General features: G+C 40.3%; 1 protein-coding gene across 1 annotated transcript in view; it reads right to left on the bottom strand.

Moving 5' to 3' along the window:
- Positions 1–2,344: 2,344 nt before the first annotated feature.
- IREB2 (iron responsive element binding protein 2) overlaps positions 2,345–21,001 on the bottom strand; it is a 42,432-nt gene continuing 23,775 nt past the window's right edge. The window contains exons 11-22 of the mRNA XM_027840639.1: positions 19,239–19,355; positions 18,570–18,729; positions 17,123–17,258; positions 15,706–15,790; positions 14,363–14,519; positions 13,970–14,094; positions 11,238–11,342; positions 10,996–11,138; positions 9,536–9,683; positions 9,322–9,444; positions 8,138–8,323; positions 2,345–5,541 (exon numbers count right to left, since the gene is read on the bottom strand). Coding sequence (XP_027696440.1) covers positions 5,431–5,541; positions 8,138–8,323; positions 9,322–9,444; positions 9,536–9,683; positions 10,996–11,138; positions 11,238–11,342; positions 13,970–14,094; positions 14,363–14,519; positions 15,706–15,790; positions 17,123–17,258; positions 18,570–18,729; positions 19,239–19,355 — 1,596 coding nt within the window. The 3' untranslated portion in view covers positions 2,345–5,430. The remainder of the gene's footprint in view (positions 5,542–8,137; positions 8,324–9,321; positions 9,445–9,535; positions 9,684–10,995; positions 11,139–11,237; positions 11,343–13,969; positions 14,095–14,362; positions 14,520–15,705; positions 15,791–17,122; positions 17,259–18,569; positions 18,730–19,238; positions 19,356–21,001) is intronic.

The raw sequence follows: 21,001 nt of genomic DNA, 5'->3' as shown, positions 1-21,001 counted from the left end.
GCTTGGGTTCTTGGTAATAAAGTAAAGGCCGAATGATCACTTACCAAGTAAGGGGTAGAGATTTTTATACAGATACTTAGTAAAACGATTCAGGAGCTGGCTTCCAGGCCCCTTATATAGTCTAGTCTGTAATTTCACTAATGCTAAGGAATTTGGTTCCCTGGCGAAGAGGCTGGCCAGATTCTGTGAAGGCTCTAAACCCTAATACCTGGAATGGAGATTCTGGCTCTGGATCAACCAAAAGTATTTGTTTAAAGTGACATTAATGTAGTGAATATTATGGTGACATAAAATATGATAAATGTGAAACAAAAAATGAGGGGCAGTGACATTGGCAGAAATAGTATATATGTTTTTTTATACACACATATATAAAAGCACACATATATACATATATAAATGCTATTTTTTTTTTAAATAAAGAAAAATAAGGAACACAGGGTTTAAGTTATCAATACAGGGCATCAGGTTGTACACCACCCACAACACTCCTGGGGCCCACCAGATAAAAATGTAATTGGGAAATCTTTAACAAAATAAATATACAGTGACATATAGATGAATGTTAACATGAGGCTTCCTAAGTCCATACATACCAGCAGGGATCCTCATGGCCTTGAGTGGCCCATTTTTATTTGAGTTGGACACCACCAGGGTGACATGTCCAATTTTCAGACAGGCCTTAAAAAAGAGACAAAGAACAAACGCATCTTGACGATGGTTTGTTTGGAATTTACTTTGGTTTTGCCCTGTTAAAATTTTTTTCTCCTAGTTTTGTTGTGTCTAAATGCTTTTGTTAATGCTTATTTTTAAAAATACATTTTACTTTTGGTTCTTCGATCATTTTACAATGCCCCCTCCAGGACGAACCCTATGGCCCTCGTGACAAAACAAACACAATTAAGCAAAAAACATCTCATACAGTGACATCTGAAAACATATATATATATATATATATATACACATACACACATACATATATAATATATATATATATATATACACGTGTGTATGAACGCCTGTATATAAAATCATCCTCTCCTAGCTCTCTGCTGTTTTGCATTACCTAGTCTCTAGGACATATACAGCATATGCTCTTTATCTGCACCCCAGCACAGCCCCTGGCACACAGTAGGTGCTGGTGCTGCTAAATCAATGTATATTGACTGACTCCATTGGTTTTTCATCTTGCCATGTTTGATTCTTAGTGATTACTTCATCTACATCACTAGTCATCGTGCACTTTGTCCTACATCAATGCATACACACATTCCCTCATTTCTGCTTCACAGCTGTCATTTTTTACCATCCTGTAACATTCCATTCCACTATATACCATTGTTTTCTCAGTGATTTCCTTGACGATGATTATTTAAAGAGGAAGTATGGCACAGCAAATCATTTAGGACCTGGACTGATTGAATCCTGGCTCTGAATCCCACCCTTGATATTTCATGGAATGGGCAAATCACACAACCTCTTGGTTTCTTTCTTAATGAGTGTTGAGACCTGTAGTATGGACCTCACAGAGTTTATATTATCCTACTGGAGCCCTGCACTTAAAAGTGCTTTGCTGACTTTAAATGTTAAAAGTTACTATTAGATTTACAATAAAAAAAATAATTTAACAACAGTTCCTGCCCTTGGAGAACTACACACCTTTTCAGGTCCCACTTGGTCAAATAAATGAGAGTAATGAATAATTATGAGTCTCTGTGGTATAGCAGGAAGAATGCCAGAATCATAGGATTTAGAATTTTGAGGGCCAATCTCCCTGTTGGAAGAAGTGAGGCCAAGATGGGAAGGTCATTTGCCTAAAACCTTAGTCTGATGACTCCAAAGCCATTTTTTTTGTAGTGATGGTCACCCACTGCTCCTCAAACCCAAGCCCTGCTACTTCTTTCCAAGTCACTTCTCTGGACCTCAACACCTCATCTAAAAACAAGTGGTTTAAGACTAAGTGATCCCTCCATATGGAAGCCATTAGAATCCAATGATCCTTTTTCTTTGCAAGGCAATCAGGGTTAAGTGACTTGCCTAGGGTCACACTGATAGTAAGTATCTGAGGCCAAATTTGAACTCGGGTCCTCCTGACTCCAGGGCCTGTGCTCTATCCACTGCGCCATCCAGCTGCCCCTGAATCCGATGATCCTTATGAACAAGTGAATGGTAAAACTATGAAGAAAGTTGTGTAAACTGAAGGGACACCTCTAATCTTTAGGCTCATTTTAGTCTGATTTTATCAATGCTGGATTTCTATTCTCCTTACTAGTATTTTTAAATAGAAAAAACAAAATCAGTGATAATACAATTTTCTTTATTAAAAATAATTTACAACATTGGTAACATTATATGCACAATTGTCATCAATTGAACTTTGCCTCCAGATATATTTCTATACAATACTTAACATTGTTGAACTTAAAACTGTTATACTGTTTTGTTGGCTTTAAACAGTAGACATCGATTTGCAATTACTCAAATGTGATTACTATACATATGGTTCTATAGCCATATACTAGATGTCAAATGGATAGAAACAGCAACACTATCACAACTTTGGGAATAAACATTTCAAAAGCCCAAATAATATTTTTTGGTTTGTTCTCCCAAATCAAACAAACCAAGGAAGGCTTAGGGTGTCCATTTTGTTCCCTCTGCCACCCTCAAAGATAAATTAAATGCCAAAAGAAAAAAGTTGCCTTTTAATTGGGGCCACGCCCACACAGTGGCCAAATAACTTCTTTCCACCCTACTATAGGCAGGTGCAACACTTGTCCTAACAAGATGGGAAATCTTCCAGGCCACGTAGGCAGCAGCTGGGCTGTCTGGGCTTCATTTCCATAGGAATGTACTCCCTCCCCCCACGTGCACAACAAAGCAAGGCTGTGGGGACCTCACTCCTGCCCTCTGAAGCACAGGCATGCAGCCCCTTCCCTTCAGAAGTCGGTCAGAGTCACTGAACAGACAACTACAACTATCGGGGTCGGTGTGGTTACTCATGGCTGAACAAGAGAGCTTTTTCACTGATTTCATATCAAAGAGCAGCAGACCTATAAGTCATGAAATTGGGCATTCCACTTAGCATAATTTACTGTTAAAGTAAAAAAAAAACAACACACCATTTCAGGTGATGATGGGCTTTTACAAGTGTACTTGAGATCACAAACCCTGAGGTGCTTCTGTGACATGTCCACAGGTCTTCCTTTCCTTAAACATTACTTTATTTCTTCTAGTTTCAGTGTGCAAGAGGCGACTTCTATGCAAGAAACATCGATAACTAAAGGGACACACACACAAACAGCACTGAATGCCAGGATTTCCTCATGGAACAAAGAGCTGGCCAACAGCAGTTCTTCCTGAGAAGGAAGATCTAGCCACCTTCCAGGAAAGGAAATTCTACTTGCAATATACAAATATCAGATCAAGAGAAGTGGGATTAGACAGCAAATTAAGGCTCGCTGACCACAACAACGGCCACAGGGACTAGACGTCGAGCTGTAAATGCTTTATTCCTAGTGGAGAATTCAAAATGGCCTCGGCCGGGTGGACAGTTGACTCGTGCGTGTTCGTAGCTCTCCTCAGAGGCTGCAGGATGGTCTCAAGTTTATAAAGACTTGTCTCCAAATGATCTGCAACTGCGGAAGTCAAGTACTTCCTTCTGAAAATCGCCAAGGCTATTTTAACATTTAGAATGTAACAATTCCAACTACAACATGTTTCCACGTAAATGAAAAAACACACTGACAAGGATATACAGGAGAATGATAAAGTATAGAAAAAACAATATGGTTTAAAGGTGACAGGAAACGAGTATTATCAGATGAGAATTTGTTTTTAGTGCATGTGAGTGGTGGGAAGGGAAAGGCGAGGGATGGGAGAAGAAAAATCACTTAGCTTCAACCTAGCACATTTGATCAGCCAAATATATATTTATGACTTATCTGTAAACTCTCACACTGGTAATTCTGTGCAATAGTTACTCAGTGGTCCCTGTCCACTGGTTTAAATAGTCAGAAGGGTTTTATCATTCCTTATATATGCAATGTTAATTGATTTAAAATTGCAATAACAATATTTCAAAGTGAATACTACATTACTTTTCCTTTCACTCAGTTTTACTTCTTAAAATGAAATTCCTTAAATTTAAAATAACTTATAAAAGCTTCAGAAATAATCATCTAACCCCTTGGGTAATAGAAAAGTGGTCCAGCTTCTTTGGGTTATATCAAGGAATTCATTCTGGTAAGCAAGAATATATGCTTGAAAGACAAGAGTGTTCAGAATAGGTTAAACACTGCTGCCCTCAAAGAGGGTGATAACACAATTAGTACGAATGCCGACCCAAAGAAATAAAAGGATGCCTCAAAGCAACAGAAAATGTTTTTAAAAAATTCAAAAGATGACCCAAATGTTAAAATAAAAACTGCTACAATTGCTCAGCCACTTCCCACCTTAGACTGAACATCGGCTAGGATTTTAGGCCATCTCTGAAAGCCTGGAGATCATTTTTAGAGTTGTCTGGTCAAATAAATAGTTCCTTTCTCAGATCCTGAACAACAGTAAAAAGGTAAGTTTTTGGTAAATGATGTGTATCTGGAAGTAAAAGTCTCCCATGAAGGTGGATAACTTCTGTTTCATCTGTGATTCTATGATCCTGCCTTGCAGTTTAACCAACAAATTACAAAACATCTGGAGGTAACATGTTGGACTACTGTGGAATAGGCTAGTGTCACCTTCCTCCTGGATCCTCATAGCTAAAAGCAATCTGGAAAGGCCCATCCTCCCCTACACAAAACCCTGTTTCTTAAGAGCATGTCCCTTGGACGACGGCTGAAGCTAGCTCTGGCCTCTATTTCCAAACTAGAGCAGACACCTACCTAAGTACACCAGCTTTGCTTACCTCAATTCTAAGGCTACAGAATCAAAGTTCAAAGTCCATTTAGATCCCAGCTTCTCAGCTTTCAGAATTCATTAATCTGATTTGGCTTCTCATTCGTAAATCTGTTACTCTTAAACCAACAAACAGTAGTACCCAGTTTTAAAGGTGCAAAACTAAAGGAAAACAACTGCAGGAAGGCTGCTCTTACATAATAGTCTTCACCACAATTCAAGTTCAAACTCCACCTTGTTTATTTACAAAATGGTTTGATAAAATATCCCCCCCACCCCATCCCCCCATACTTACAGCTCTCTTCCACAACACACTTAGGCTGATTTTAGCAATGTTAATAGCACCATTCGTATAGTATTTAAAATCAAGAAAGATCTCATTGTGGTCACTACGATGATTCACAATCATTTACACCCATGGATGAGATAACTGAGCATACAGCAACTGTTTGTAGCTCCATGGTATGGATTCCTAGGTCCATCACACAAGGCATTTGCAGTTACCAATTATGGAAGGGGATCCATGTTCAGTAGATACTAGGAGAATTTTCGAGCCACATAGTTTAATAATCCACCATGTTTGTATAATGTTATTTCCACATCATTTTCAAATGAAGCAATCACGCTGAATACTTTTCCAGTGCTTGTCTTTAAAAGTAAAAACAAAACAAAACAAAAAACCAGAACCTATTAAGATCAACTTGTCATTCCTCCTAAACAAAGCACTCTCTGAACCTTTTCCACCCGGCCTCCCAGTCTACTTCATTATTAGTCCTCCATTCCCTGGCCAGAATAAACTCCATGAGGGCTACACGAGGTAGCTCCTTCTAGACTCAGCATGGTACTCTGTAAAGAGTGGGTGTTCTAATAAAGGTCTGAATGAGTCACTGGTAAATTCTCAAAATTGCAGGACAGTGTTTCTTACTGCCTAAAGCCTTCTCTGCCAAAAAACACTTTTCTTGATATCAAATGTCTCTCATAAATCCTTTTTTTAACAAGTGGAAGTCAGGATCTTTTTCTATTCTAGAAGAGAACATATTAAACCCAAAGAGAGATGCTTAGTCCTAGGGGGCAGCTAGGTGGCACAGTGGATAGAGCACCGGCCCCGGATTTAGGAGGACCTGAATTCAAATTCGGCCTCAGACACATAACAACACTTATTAGCTGTGTGACCCTGGGCCTGGGCAAGTCACTTAACTCCACTGCTTAGACTAAAAAAAAAAAAAAAAAAAAAAAAAAAAAAAAAAAAAAGAGATGCTTAGTCTTGCTCCTCCTAACTCTGAAGGCAGCATGGAAGTGATCCTGGGCTCCCCAGGAGGCTATGCCAATGCCAAAGGGCATCATGTTTGGCAGGTCTAACCAAGCTAACAAAGCTTTGTGCATACAGACATGGCAACAAGTGGTGCATGTGCTGTAAATGTGGGAAGGCTCCATCACAAGGTGGGCACCAGGTGAGATCTTGTTTTGGCCACGTGTGGCACACAATCTATGGAATGAAGAAGTCTGTGACCCTGCCTGGTGGGCCCTGCCCAGCTCCCTGCCACAAGCCCCATTTAAGCCGTGGGACTATAGGACTAAGGGAGTTTCTTCCTTGGAATAACAAGGATAAAACCCAGGGCAAGTTCCTCACGTTGCTCCAAGACTCAAATGACGTAATACACGAAAAGGTTTTTGCAAACTTCCAAGAGCCTTGCAAAGTCAGTTATTGTTATAATCATCTAGAACTTATCATTTACAGCAAATATGCTGGTTAACTTAAATTTTTAGGGAGGAGCTGAAATTAGACTTTCTTCTCCTAGCTCCTGCCTCAGGACTAGTGCAGGGATGCCTCCACTCTGCAATGAGATGCTTACTCAGTGGTGAATCTAGGAATAAAGATCTCAAACAGGACTTGGAAGCCAAGAAACAAGCAGAGTTTGAAAATGGATTAGAACAGGGGATGAAAGCCAGGATGCTTGGGTGTCCGTCCACAGACTGCTTATGCCTCCAGGTTAGGGCAAGTTCTGTAGACAGACCTTTCTCCTCGGGAAAAGGAAGGCATTGGACTAGACTGGTTTGTTTGTAACAGACCCCTTTAGCAGTGTGGTGAAATCTAGGGATACCTAAGGATCTTCTCCCCCCTATAATAAAAGGAAATGCTAAAATTCAGCTAGAGATGAGTGAAAATAAAGATGTAACTTTTTTTCTACACAAGTTGAAGGACCTGCTATTATCCCTCTACAGGTCTGTGGTACTTTTACTGCTGGAAAGTCCAACATACAGAACCCACATTAGGAGGGGGATCTGGGAAATTCTATTCAACTTATAAATGCTGCAAGGAGCCCTGTGAATTTACTCAACAAACCCAATGTGATTCAATGCCTAAGGGTGCTAAGGTAATTAATGACAGTAATATGGCTACATAAATAACTTTGTTATTTATTAGGACCCAAGTCATGTGGTTTTAAGTTTCATTTAGTCTCAGCACGGTGACATGCTAGAAAAGTTGAATAAAACCAAATGGCTAAGAAGCAAATGTACATACCATCAATCCAATCAAGTATCACCCCTCTACCAAAGCTCTAACTGGGGGCATTAGAACATATACCTCCAAAAATGTCAACACAAGCCCAAAGTAGAGTGAAGGTTTGACTGTACAGAACTACTGGGAAATATGTTTTTCAAGATCACCATTTTCCAGTCAAAGATTTACCTGTACAAGCACCAAAGTTTTTTATATTTTAGATGGAATTCTCCCTTGAGTGGATCCCACTTCTCTGCATATTCTTAAACAGAATATATCAAAGCCTAATTTAACATTACGGGCTGGCCACCAGACATGGTCCCTGCAGTGACATTCCAGGGGATGGAATAGCCCTACCCTGCTATGCCTTTGAGGTGTATGTACAGCAAAGCTTTCCCCTTCTCCTATCCATGCTAATCAGCTTGAGGCAGGATATCTGAGCTCACCAGAAATGAAAATGAATGATACTGGGTTCTAGGACAGCCAGGCTGGCTTTCAGAAGAGGAAAACCTATAGGCTCTCTGGCATAATTTTTGGCTTGCTTTTCCCCCTCACTGGTCACGCTTTCTGTAGGTGAGGCTCTCAGAATGCAGAGGTGTTACAAGCATTAAGAAAGGAACCCAGGACTCCACCGACACCCACTTAGGGTAAGGTAAGCATGGCTATCTATAGGCAGGACCCCGCTCTCCCAGCTTCCCTTTGGAAAGTGCACAGCCCCAGACTTGAAAACCTTGCAGATACCTTTACGTTTAAGGTGACTCCCGGCGACAGATCTTCAGGGAATGAAAAAGAAAACTGCTCTCTGCCAGAGAGGCCCAAGGAACTGGCATTTTCTCCTGGAAGAAACTGCAGTGGAGCGATGCCGATTCCAATCAAATGGTCTTTGTGAATCTTTTCATAACTCTCAGCTACCACAGCTTTCACACCCTATAATAAACAACTGTTATTTCTTTCAAATTCTAAGAAAAGAGAAATGGCATATGGCATGCACTCCAAGAAGATTCTCCAGCCTGTAGAGCCGAAGCAGCACCTTCTCTAAGCTCAGTAGAAGAGGCTTCTATGTTCTGACCTGGAGTGGGACAACCTGTCACCTCCTGGATAGACCCTAAACCAGGCTCCCAAGATGTACAAATATTCTTCTTAGTACTACTGAGATGAACTGCAGGAGAGATTGGCAAGCTATGGCCCTGGCATGAAACATGGCATTTTTTCCAGGGCTGGCACTAGATGAAACTGTGCTGGTTGGTGAAGTCTTTCTGATTCCCTCTTATTACTGACTGGGATAGTTTGCATTTGAAAAGTGGATTTAACACTGAAAACCCACCAAGGACCAAAGGAATGACAAAGAACAAAATAATAATGGCCAAATGACAGGTGCTAAGATCAATCTATTTGAAAAGTTGGGCATGGTAGCCAAAATTTTTTAAGAGATTTTGGAGAATGTTCTCTCAAGATGTCCTCAATTAATGGACATTGATGTTCTACTGATGGGTGATCGTGAGCTCACCTTTCTCCAGTCACAAAGTGAATACAGAATTGACAATCCTTCTGAGTGTGATGGATCCCCACTGTGGAAGAGGGAGCTAGAGGGGAGGGCACAATGACTGACATGTCCATCCATTCAACCATCCACCCATCTTTAAATAATTACTAAAAATAACAACAAAATCCCTGGCCCCAACTTTTTCTATGCATAAAGAAAAAAAACGCTTATCTAGTCCTAGTCAACATCTGTGAAAGAACATTAAAATTTAACTACAATCTTCTAAAAAAAAAAAAGGTCAAAATGAACAATTAACCACAGGCAAACAACATGCAAATGTCTAGACAGCATTTTAAATTTAAGAAGCTGCAGATGGATTTAAGGGAATTTACACTCCCATCTCTCCATTCCTTAAGAAAAGTTGTACAAAAGTATAAAATACCATCAAATATGGTCCTTTGGCAGCCCAGTCTCTTGAATTTCCAGAGCCATATTTCTTCCCTGCTAAAATAATTAAGGGAATGCCTTCTCTCTGGTACAATTCTGCAGCTTCAAACACATCCAGCTAGAGATGAAAAACAAACAAAAATTCCCCATTAAGTCAGCAGGCAGAACTCGAGTAAACAGTAACTGGAACAATCTGAGTCTCTCCTCACCGTCTGTCCTGATGGAAAGTGGACCGTTTTGGGAGCTGGTTTTCCAATGAACTTATTGAGGAGCTTGATATTTGCAAAGGTTCCTCTCGTCATCACAGCATCATTACCCCTCCGGGCTCCGTAGGAATTGAATTCACGAGGTGTAAGGCTAGAAAACAAGATACCAATTGATTGCTGGGATACGTACAGTCAACATTTAAGTTAACTTTGCTTTCTGTTTTCTCAGCAAGAAAATCACTTGTTTTCCTTGGGTCTCAGTTTCTTCATCAATAAAATGAGGTTGAATTATGACTTCTAAGGTTCCTTGTAGTGGAGACTGTGAAATCTTACGGTTAAATTTGTCCATTAGACAGTAAAAGGGTTAGACGCAAGTAAAAAATTAACAAAATTATTGATTTTACTCCTACAGTTTAGAGCTGAGAGAAAATGGGACGAAGACTTTCCTTTCCTCAAAATACTTCCAAACTTATGAGCTAAGGGAGGTCCTAAGCATACACAAAATGAGGGTAAAGTGACATTATTCTAGTTCTCATTGTTATAGTATTAGAAATCTCCACAAAATCCTAAAGTCTCTTCACGGGAAGGATCCTAGATCTAACACTGTCTAGTCTACAAATATCTATTTATAGTTTTCTTTAAAAAATTGTTTTTATAGACCTAATATCAGAAGTTTAAGAAACAAATCTTTTTCTGTGGAAAGTGACAATAAACTGGTCTTTCTACAGAATAGCTATTTACTTTTCACAAGGCATTTTCAATAAATTCTTTCAATGAATGGTTTAATATACTAAATAAGTAAATCCTTTCTAAGCTAACCAGAATATAGCTCTGCAAAGAGAGTTCTGTGCATAACTTTCACCCTGGTGCCAAGGCACCTATTAGGTAACAAGACAATGTCTGCATTATTAATCATTTAAAAGTGAAATAAGATCTATCTACCCCCAGATTATGATCTCATGAATGGACAATTACTTTCACTGTAAATTCCCAAGCATTTATCAGGATGCAGAAGGCCATCACCCTTGATGCCATCTACCCCACAATGCTCGTAACCAACTTACCCCAAGTTTGTATGTCACTATCCAAGTAAACATAGTACACGATTCCATGCATTTCTCATAACGGGCATGTAACAGGATTCAAATGATCAGTCTTTATTCTGGCAGGGCACATTAAACTAGTCTCTTAAATCAACAAGATTTAGGGAGAAAAAAGGAGGAAACTGCTATTTTTTTTCTTTTTGAGAAGCTGTCTATTTAGACAAAGGCTCAATTTAAGTGAGCTCCATAGTCAAAAGAGTAAACAAGCAAGGATCTGACTAGAGGTCTACCTCTCCTTTGAACCAAGCACACCCACACTCAAACACGTATGGCTTCCCCTGGGAACCAGTCCAAATGGGGATGATCTTGGTAGGAAGCAGCCTCACTGCTGGCAAGAAAAGAGCCCTTGTGGATACATACCCTCTGTTTGTGAGATACTTAGCAGCAGCGCTACTCCTGGCAATGCTTCCAGCAGGCGATATATGATCAGTTGTGACAGAGTCTCCCAAATAGAGCAAGACATGGGCGTTTTCAATAGGCTGCAGTGAAACTGGCTCTTTGGCCTATAAGACAAGCAATAAAAATGTGTAAAGATCACAAATAGCACAACCCCCCACTACAGAAACAGTATCATGTTTTAAAGTTTGTAACTGAATACTTACAAGTTTATCAAAAAAGGATGGACATCTGATATAAGTAGATTTTGAATCCCACGGGAATAAAACAGAATCTGGTGCATCTAAGGAATTCCATCGCTTATTTCCCTTCTGTGAAGAAAAAACACATTAATAAACAGGCAAGCTTATGGAAGTCTTTTCCGTGTGCAACCCCGAGGACGGTGCACAAGAAATCTGGAATGCCATGGGGAGATCAGACTGTCATGGCACAAGCCAGATGACACGGAGCTGGGAAAGGGTACTGAGAAGTGATTCTACTTTCCAGAATGTTCACCCACAAGACTAGACAAAAGATGAGGCAGATCTCCATTGGCTATGGAGCTTGAAAGAGGATATACATGACATCTACAAACCTTCAAGCGGAGGCACAGGCTAAATAATTAGATCCTTATCAGATCCTGGGATATAAGAATAAATGGCCACCTCCAAAGATTGAAGGTGAGTTTCATGACCAAACAAACAAAAACTTGTATATACAGTATGGAGTCAACATTAAAAAAAAAATAGAACAAAAAAAACCAACACCCTAACCTTCCTCGCTCCAAAAGGATAAAAATATAAAACAAGTTAAAGAAATATAAGCAAGTTTTGAAAGAAAAAATCATGGCTGACAGATTCACAACAAATAATATTAAAAGAGAATTAGCCATGACTGGAGTTATATTACAAAGCATGTCAGCACAGAAAGATATCACCATATCCTTCATTAAATAACTCCAAGGTAGACAGAAAATACATTCTATAGTAAAACTGGAATTTCACTAGGCACAGATCAAAATCTCACACCATATACCAAAATAAAGTCAAAATGAGTTCATGATTTAGATATAAACACTGATACTGTAAGCAAACTGGGAGAGCAAGGAATAGTTTACCTATCGATTTATGGAGAACAGAAGAATTTATGACCAAACAGGAGAAAGAGAACATTATGAAAAGCAAAATGGATAACTTTGATTACATTAAATTGAAAAGATTTTGCACAAACAAAGCCAACGCAACCAAGATTAGAAGGAAAGTAGAAAATTGGGAAAGAATTTTTACAACCAGTGTCTCTGATAAGGGCCTCATTTCTAAAATATATAGAGAATTAAGTCAAATTTATAAGAATACAAGTCATTCCCCAATTGATAAATGGTCAAAGGATATGAACAGGCAGTTTCTCAGGTGAAGAAAGTAAAGCCATCTATAGTCATATGAAAAAATGCTCTAAATCACTACTGATTAGAAAAATGCAAATCAAAACAACTCAGAGATACCACATCACACCTATCAGATTGGCCAACATGACAAAACAGGAAAATGATAACTGTTGGAGAAGATGTGGGAAAATTGGAACACTAATGCATTGTTGGTGGAGTTGTGAAATGATCCAACCGTTCTGGAGAGCAATTTGGAACTATGCCCAAAGGGCTAAAAAAATGTGCATACCCTTTGACCCAGCACAAGCACTTCTAGGGCTATATCCCAAAGAGATCAGACAAATGGGAAAAGGACCCACATGTACAAAAATATTCACAGCAGCTCTTTTTGTGGTGGCAAAAAACTGGAAAATGAGGGGATGCCCATCAGTTGAGGAATGGCTGAACAGTTGTGATATATGAATGTAATGTAATACTATTGTGCCATAAGAAATGATTAACAGGCTGACTTCAGAAAAACCTGGAAAGACTTGTATGGTCTGATATTGAGTGAAGTGAGCAGAACCAAGAGAACAATGTACACAATTACAGCCAAGTTGTGTGATGACTAATACTGATAAACTTAACTCTTCTCAGCAATACAAGGATCTAAGACATCTCCAAACGCCTCGTGATGGAAAATGCTATCCACATCCAAAGAAAGAACTATGGAGCTTGAATGCAGACTGAAGCATACTATTTGCTATTTTTTTTCCTTCTGTTGTGTTTTGTTTCCTCTTTCTAGTGGTTCCTCCTATTGGTTCTAATTCTTACTTACAACATGACTAATGTGAAAATATGTTTAACAGGAATGTATACGTAGAGCCTATATCAGATTACACGCCACCTTGGGGAGGGAGGTGGGGAGGGAAGGGGAGAAAAATTTAAAACTCAAAAGCTTATGGAAGTGATTGTTGATAATTCAAAATAAATTAATTTAAAAAAACAAACTGGAATTTAAAAACCCTTCCATATTAACAGATAGTTCTAATTTTAACTCACTGATGCTTTGCAGTATTTTTGAATGTTCAGTTCTTTGATTTTTATTTGGAAATAAATTCATGTCTACAAACTCCTCCTAACGCTGGCCACTATTACCTTGCTTCACAGCGCAGTCCCGCTGAAGTTACTCCAATACAAGCAGGGGGCTTCTTGCCCCTCTGCTGCTTGCTCCATGTCATTCTATACGGCCCCTGAGCACCGTTCTCCTTCTTTGGATCCAGCACTGGGATGCCTTCTGCCCCTCGAGCCCAGCTTCCTGGCTCTCAAATCCCTGTCCCCATGTCAACGGAGCCTATCTGTACCAGTCTTCTTCACACATCAAAATAACGGCGATTCTTTTCATTAACTAAAGGCGATCAGATCCTGAGAGTCTTGAATCATTTTAAAAGGAGTCATGTCAGATCTGACACTGAAAACATTCCATTCCAAAGGCTCATTTTGTAAATAAAATGTCTCGTGACACAATTCAGAAATCCAGGTATGTGACAGAAGAACAGTGCACTTATGTTGCACTATTTAAGAGAGCATCCTTACCTCCATTTTTTCTTTTAATTCTTTAAACATAGAGAATATCACATGTTCTTCCTCTACTTTATGAAGCTCTTCTCGATTAGGCCAAATGTCATGTAGGTAGATGTTTCTGCCTTGAGGATCAGTACCTATTTTAAAAGATTTTTTAAAAATGTTCAATGTAAGCAAAGAATGATAAAATACTTATTGCTTTTCAAAGATAATACATCATTAGCCAAGTAAATAACTGACCTACAGATTGCTTCAAGTTAAGTAACAGAATTTATGTACTAGAGTATCCATATTAGCTGACATATAAGAATAGAAAGAAAGTAAGTGTACTAGCCAATTTTTACTCTAATAAAAATGATTCCATTTCAGAGAATAAACACCTCTTTCAGAAAGAAATCAAGTTACCTAAAGGCTCTGTCTGGAAATCTATATTCACTGTTCCTGCAATGGCATAAGCTACTACCAGAGGTGGCGAGGCAAGGTAGTTGGCACGGACACAGTCACAAAGACGACCTTCAAAATTCTTGTTGCCAGATAACACCCCACAGGCAACTAAGTCACCCTAAAAAAAAAGGGGAAAAAACATTTCACGTCAAGAGAAGAAACAACTCAGATATAAACAAAAACAAGGACTAACGAGATAACCCAAACAGGTTCTATTACCAAACAGCAAAAAATGATTGCACAGAAAGGAACCTCAGAACGACCAGAGACACCCCAGAATTTCAGAATTCAGAACCTAAGTGATCACTTAATGCATCCTTTCCTTTGACAGCTGAAGGAACTGAGGAGGACAGAAGCAGACCTAGATCTCTCGACTCCCAGCCCCAAGTTCTCCCAAACCCTGCCAAAGCAGAAGAAGAGAATTATAGACACTGAAAGTGAACACCCATGTCATGGACCCAATGCTTGTTCTCTGGAACAAGAAGCAGTTACAAGGATGTTGAGAGGGATGGAGGCCACGATATACGCAAACTGGTTAAAGGGTCTGGGAATAGTGAACTAGAAGAAAACAAGACCTGGGAGCATGGATGATATGATCTCCTCACTGTTTTCAAATTATGTGAAGGGCTATTACGCAAAAAGAGGAATTAAAATAATTTTGCTTGTCCCCAGAGGGCAGGAATAGGAATAACAAGGAGAGTCATAGAGTAGGTTGAGGCTTGACATAAGCAAAAAAATTTCTAAGAAGAAGAAGGGCTACCCCAGAGTGGAAAAGGCCGTGCCAGGACACGGCCCAGTCAGCTCTCTTCTCGATTAGAGATCTTCAAGCCAAAGCCGGCTGACCATTCACCGATATTGTGGAGGGACTCCTTTCAGGCACAGTTTGAGCTAGACAAACTTCAAGCCACTTTGCAATTCCCTGGTTCTGCAATAATGATTCCAATGGGCTAACTCAGAAGGGAGGCCCCATTATGGAGAGCGATCTCCAAGTACAGATGGGATAATCACTTGTGAGGGAATTTCTGTCCAGCCATAGATTAGACCAAAGCACCTTCTAGGACCCTTCTAACTTAGAAACTTGACTTCCCTTCCAGCTATCATCATTTCACTGCCAGCAAAAGCTGCCTACCCTCACTACCTCCACTTCATCTCTTGTTTCTATGAGAATAGTACAGTGACTCTAAAGTATGTTGCAAAATTCTTTCAAGATTATGAAGCTAATTACTAGTTTAATAACTAGAAAGTGGTTAAGAAAATTCTGGGAGCAACTCTGAAACCTGTCTTTGCTAATCTATAAATGTTACCTCTTTTATTGCATTCAGAACAGTTTCTGGCAAGGGAGCTGTATTTCCAACGCAGGTTGAACATCCATAACCAACTACTTCAAACCTACATTTAAAAAAAAAAGGAAAGGAGAAGTTATTATATTACACATTATACTGGGAAAGCACAGATGCATTTTTTTTTTCATTCTGAACATTTTTTAAGTGAATTTGCTTCATCTGTCACACATCAGACACAGGTTTCATTGGTGTTTTCATCTGTGTACTCTCATCAAGCACCATCTAACCTCAAATCAGCATCAGGACTCAGGTATGGCATTTGAGGGCCACAGAAGCCCACAGCCTTGATTGCAGCTGCTGAGGAAGAGGGGATTCCTTTCCTTGCCAAGGACAACTGCTCTGCTTGGACCCTTATTACTATTCACCTCTGGCTCTTCAGTCCCATCTCACCACCCCGCCCCCATCTCCATTTTCTCTTAAATGACTGGCTCACTACCAGCTGTTGACAAATATGCCTTAGAAAGCCTTCCCCTGACTCTACTGTGCCCTCAGCTATCATCCATTCACTCTCGGCTCTCACGGCTTCCATTTCTCCTCTCATTCATGTTCTTCCTCAGTGAAGAGGACGCCTCCTCCTTCTTCCCTCACGTCCCCCACATCCAACCGCTTGTCAAGTCGACCAGCACAACACATCTCCCCTTCTGTCTTCTCTCCACTCACAGAACAACTACCGAGCTGAGGCCCTCATCGGGCCTCATCTACCCCAGTAAAATGACTCCTAATTGGTCCCTGAGTCTCAAGAATTATGCCTCTCCAAATCTCATCCATATATCTGATGAAGCAATACTCCTACTTCCCAATCTATTCAGTCTGCTTGAGTTGTTCCTATCACGTCTAGGATCAAAAACAAGCTCCTCTGCGCGGCACTGAAGCTCAGCTCCAGAACTCTCTGGTTCAGCCATACTGGCCTTCCAGCTATTCCCAGTCCCCCAGTGCATGCGTCAGGGTAGAGCGCCTCCCATGCCTAGAACAGAGCCCTCGCCTCCAACTGCTCAGATCTGCAGCCAGCTGCTGAGAGCCCCGTCCTGATTCTCCGGATGCTCCTGCTTCCCTGAGATATTTCCCGTTTTTCGTCTATATTTAAATTTAAATAAAATGTAAGATCCTTAAGGGCAGGGGCTGTTTCATGCTCGTCGTCTTTGTACTCACAGCCCAGCGCCCAGCCGGTCATCCACCCTTCACGCTAGAGACTGAGACTCGCCCATCGTTCAGCTACTGGTACAGTGCCAGCTCTGACCTAACAGCCCATATGAGAGTCTGCAAAGTGCTTTTCTCACTAATGAGTGGCAAGGCTGGGGTGTGAACCGCGGCCTCCACCTCCCAATTTCCTCCCCTTGGGGCTGCTGACTTACTCTACACTTTAGTAACTGTCACTTACCCAAGTTTACTAAGGTACGGTAACACTCCACTTGAACTGAGGTAATGAGTAACCATCCCACTGCCAGGAGATAAGCTTGTTCTGATGTAAGGTTTAACCCGGAGACCAGCTTCAACAGCTTTTTTCGCCAACAGACCTATACAAAGTCAACATGCTACATGTTATACCAGTTTTCAAATAACAATAAGCCCCAGGACAAAAAAAATTTTTTAAAAATACCTTAAAGCCTAATTCTCTGCCCCAAGACTCATCCGGTATAATAAAGTGATCTCTTGCATTGAGAAGGGTAACAGACAACTCTTCCTCTTCAAGGCAGAAGGAGACGTGGTAATATCTTTTACTATGTATAAAATAAACCTAAGCCTCCCTCATTTACTGTAGACATCACCTTCCTCCTCAACTAAAATCCTATTATTATGCCTCATCATGATATGGAAATGACTCTGAGTCATTTCCATATCATGATGAGACGTAAGTGTGCTACTGCCCAAGCTTCAACAGAGCCTTCCCCAAGCCAGAAAGACTTTAGACAAACTGTCCGCCTACCAAAGACCAGCCTTTCTGAGCTCTGAAAGGCTCCTCAACAGGTTGGCTTTAAGGTAATTTATTTTAAAATGACAGCAACTTGTTGAAGACTGCCCATCACCAAGTCACAGAGGGACTGAGAGCTATATGGGTGGAGGGAGTTAGTGACACCCATGAAATCATAAAGCCTTGAAATACGCCAGACTGGCTGCTCCAGTTGGTCAACCTTTTCCATTAAAAGTAACCCACAATGTGGTAGATCCCTGCCATTAAAAAATGATATTCACAAAAATCATGATAACGCAAGTTTTACACTCAATTATACACAAACGTGTTCAGTAAATGCTTCATATTTGTCTGGTCTTTTAAACTTTTTGGATGCAGGCACCATTTCTGATGTTTCTTTTGAACATCTTTATAGTACCAGGGACAGAGTAAATAACCTAAGATTCACTGACTGATTACCATGATTCCAGATGGGAACATGAAATAAAAAGCCTAAGACTTATAGTCGCTCTATTCCTTTTTTCTTTTTTTTTTTGGTGAGGCAATCGGGGTTAAGTGATTGAGGCTAGATTTGAACTCAGGATCTCCTGACTCCAAGGCTGGAGCTCTATCCCCTGCACCACCTAGCTGCCCCCAGTCACTCTATTTCTTAACAAATAGGTGGAGAATCACCAGAACTTCCGCATAATTATGTTTAATTATATTTCCGCATAATTAAACCAAAGTCTGTAACAAAAACATCTTGGAGCCAATCAAAACCCATAAGAAAGCCTCTTGGGGGTGAGGCACCACATGAGGGATGTGGTGCCACATCTGCGGGAGGTGATGCTTCTGCATCGTTTCCCTAGTGGTGAGGATAAACAGCCAAAGAGAAGCTGGGGAAGGGAAGGGCCGCTGGCTGTAAGCTAAGGTATACCTGCAGCAAGCATGACAGATGGATTGCAGTTGTTGGTGCAGCTGATCACTGCAGCAATGACAACAGATCCATGAGACAATTCATACTCAATTCCTTCATATTGAATAGGCACGACATCATTTTGTTTTTCAGCGGCAATCTGAAAGCCTTTAAATCCAACCTGCACAAAATCGTACAAATCCATTACCTTCATTTGCCCTTGTCTACAACACAGTAGTTTTACCCCCCACCACCTCCCCACCATTTAACCAACACCAAGCATGTACAGTTGGAAGGAGACATCTTTCTACAAGTGAGTCAATTTTCAAATTATCCCTGTTAAGGTAACCCAACAATCAGCTGCCTCTCATTTTATCAGACCAAGGCCACAGAAAACACTCATATAACCTTCCCACCACGGGAATTTCAGAGCAGTCATAAAGGCCTTAAAAAAGAGGCTGTGGAATAGGGCTAGAAAAGCCATCAGGGAAAGTGCTGCCATTCCCCCAGCAAGCCTGGGAAGAGCTGACTAAAAGAAATGGCTCGGCTGGGTTACTGGAGAAAGAGGCAAGCAGTATTTGGTTACTTACATTCCTATTATACAAAATACTGGTGTGCTAAGTATATTACCTTTTTGCAACATTGCGCGCTATTAAATGAGCATGGAAAGTACAACCCGAAATGATTTACCTTTTCATTTAGGCAAGCCTGGAAATCACTTTTCATATCACTCACAGCCACTCGATCCTGGGGCCTCTTTGGACCACTGACAGATGGAATTATAGAGTTCAGATTAATCTGTATTATCTAGGAGAGGAAAAAGAATTAGTATTCATAGCTGCAGTCTCCAGTGTGTAGAGTACCATCTATCTTAGCAGTCTAAGTCCATCCATATGATCATATTTTTAAAACTCAAGAGCCCAATTTTAATTAACTTTCATATTGGGCTTGAACACTGTGCTAAAAGCAGAGCAGAATCTTATGCAGCCCTCCCTAGGAGGGGCTGTGTGCAGTCAGTAACCCAAAGTTCGAATGACCCTCTGCTGACACCTCACGATAGTAGTTGCTTATTTTTGTGTAAATGTATTCTTGAGTTCAATATGAAAGGTTCATGCGTACATCTGACTTTGCTGAACCTTCCTTTGGGATACAATAGAAACTAATGCAGGGATAGATTTAATTTAACAAAGTCAAATGTGTCATAAATTAGCAATGGTTCTCCTTATGTTGGTATATACTGCCCTTCCTTCCCACCACAGGATCACAGGATCTGAAGGGCTACAAGGGATCTGAGAGGTCACACAATCAGATCGTCTAGTGCCATTTCCCACCCATGTAGGAACTCTCCTCTTCATGACATCCCTGACTGTTTGAATTACTATTTCACAAAGGAGCTCAGGTCATTGTTGGAAGTCTCCATTTTTAAAAAAGTTCTTCCGTACACAATGAGCCAAAAGCTGTTTCACTGTAACAGGATTAGTCATAGAAATCATGGAGCTGGGGCTGGAAGGATTAATTGTGGTTCTGCCTCTGGAGCTACAGAGATTCTAAACTCCTCATTTACATGACAGCCTTTTAGATATTGGAAGCCAAGTGTTACATCCAATCCAAGTCTTCTCTTCTTGAAGCTAAACGTCCCCAGTTTCTTTCAACTGTTCCTCAAGAGACTTAAGTTCTCCACCCTTTAATAGCCTGGTTGCCAGACTCATTGCATAGTCAACATCCTTCCTAAAACGTGGTACCCAGAACTGAACTCAACACACTAGATGTCTGACCAACACAGAGAACAAAGGTAATTCAACATTTTCCAAATGCATCTGTTTCTTTCAGGAGTCACAAAGGATATTAATAGTTAAAACATAGCTTGTAGTAAGAAAACCCCAGGACCTTTTCCTACACCAACTGCCATCAAGCCAGGTCTCCCCCATCTTGTACTTGTGTAATTGATTTTGTAACAACAAATGAATAACAAGTATGCACATTAAATTTCCATCAGGTTAGTTTTGGCCTGTCAAGACATTTTTGAATCTTGACTCTGATATCCAATGAATTCAGCTTTGTTATAACGATAAATATGGCAAACATATCCTTCCAGGTCTTTTTATCAGTTGTTGGGAAAAGCTGACAAGACTGAACAGTGGACTGTGGAATTCCATTAGGGAACATACTCCCATATTAATATATGGGTCCATTAGTCAACATTCTGTTGGTATGGGTGCACCTAACTAGACTATCATTCCCCTCACATTTCTTCATCTTCGCCACAAAGATGTTTTACCCTTCTCCCATGTGAAAGACAACCAGAGGTATCAGCCCTGGAAGTTCTGCAGGAACTCTATGATTTATTTATTTACTTCCTAATTTGGAATAAATGACTTATTATTTGGAATAATAACTACTTAGCAGGGGAGAAGAAATGAGAATCATGGAAGTTTTAAGACAGAAGAGACCAG

The sequence above is a fragment of the Vombatus ursinus genome, unplaced genomic scaffold (genome assembly GCF_900497805.2).
Source record: "Vombatus ursinus unplaced genomic scaffold, bare-nosed wombat genome assembly UNPS02014847.1, whole genome shotgun sequence".
Classification (NCBI taxonomy): Eukaryota; Metazoa; Chordata; class Mammalia; order Diprotodontia; family Vombatidae; genus Vombatus; species Vombatus ursinus.
This window is presented reverse-complemented; position numbering and strand designations above follow the sequence as displayed.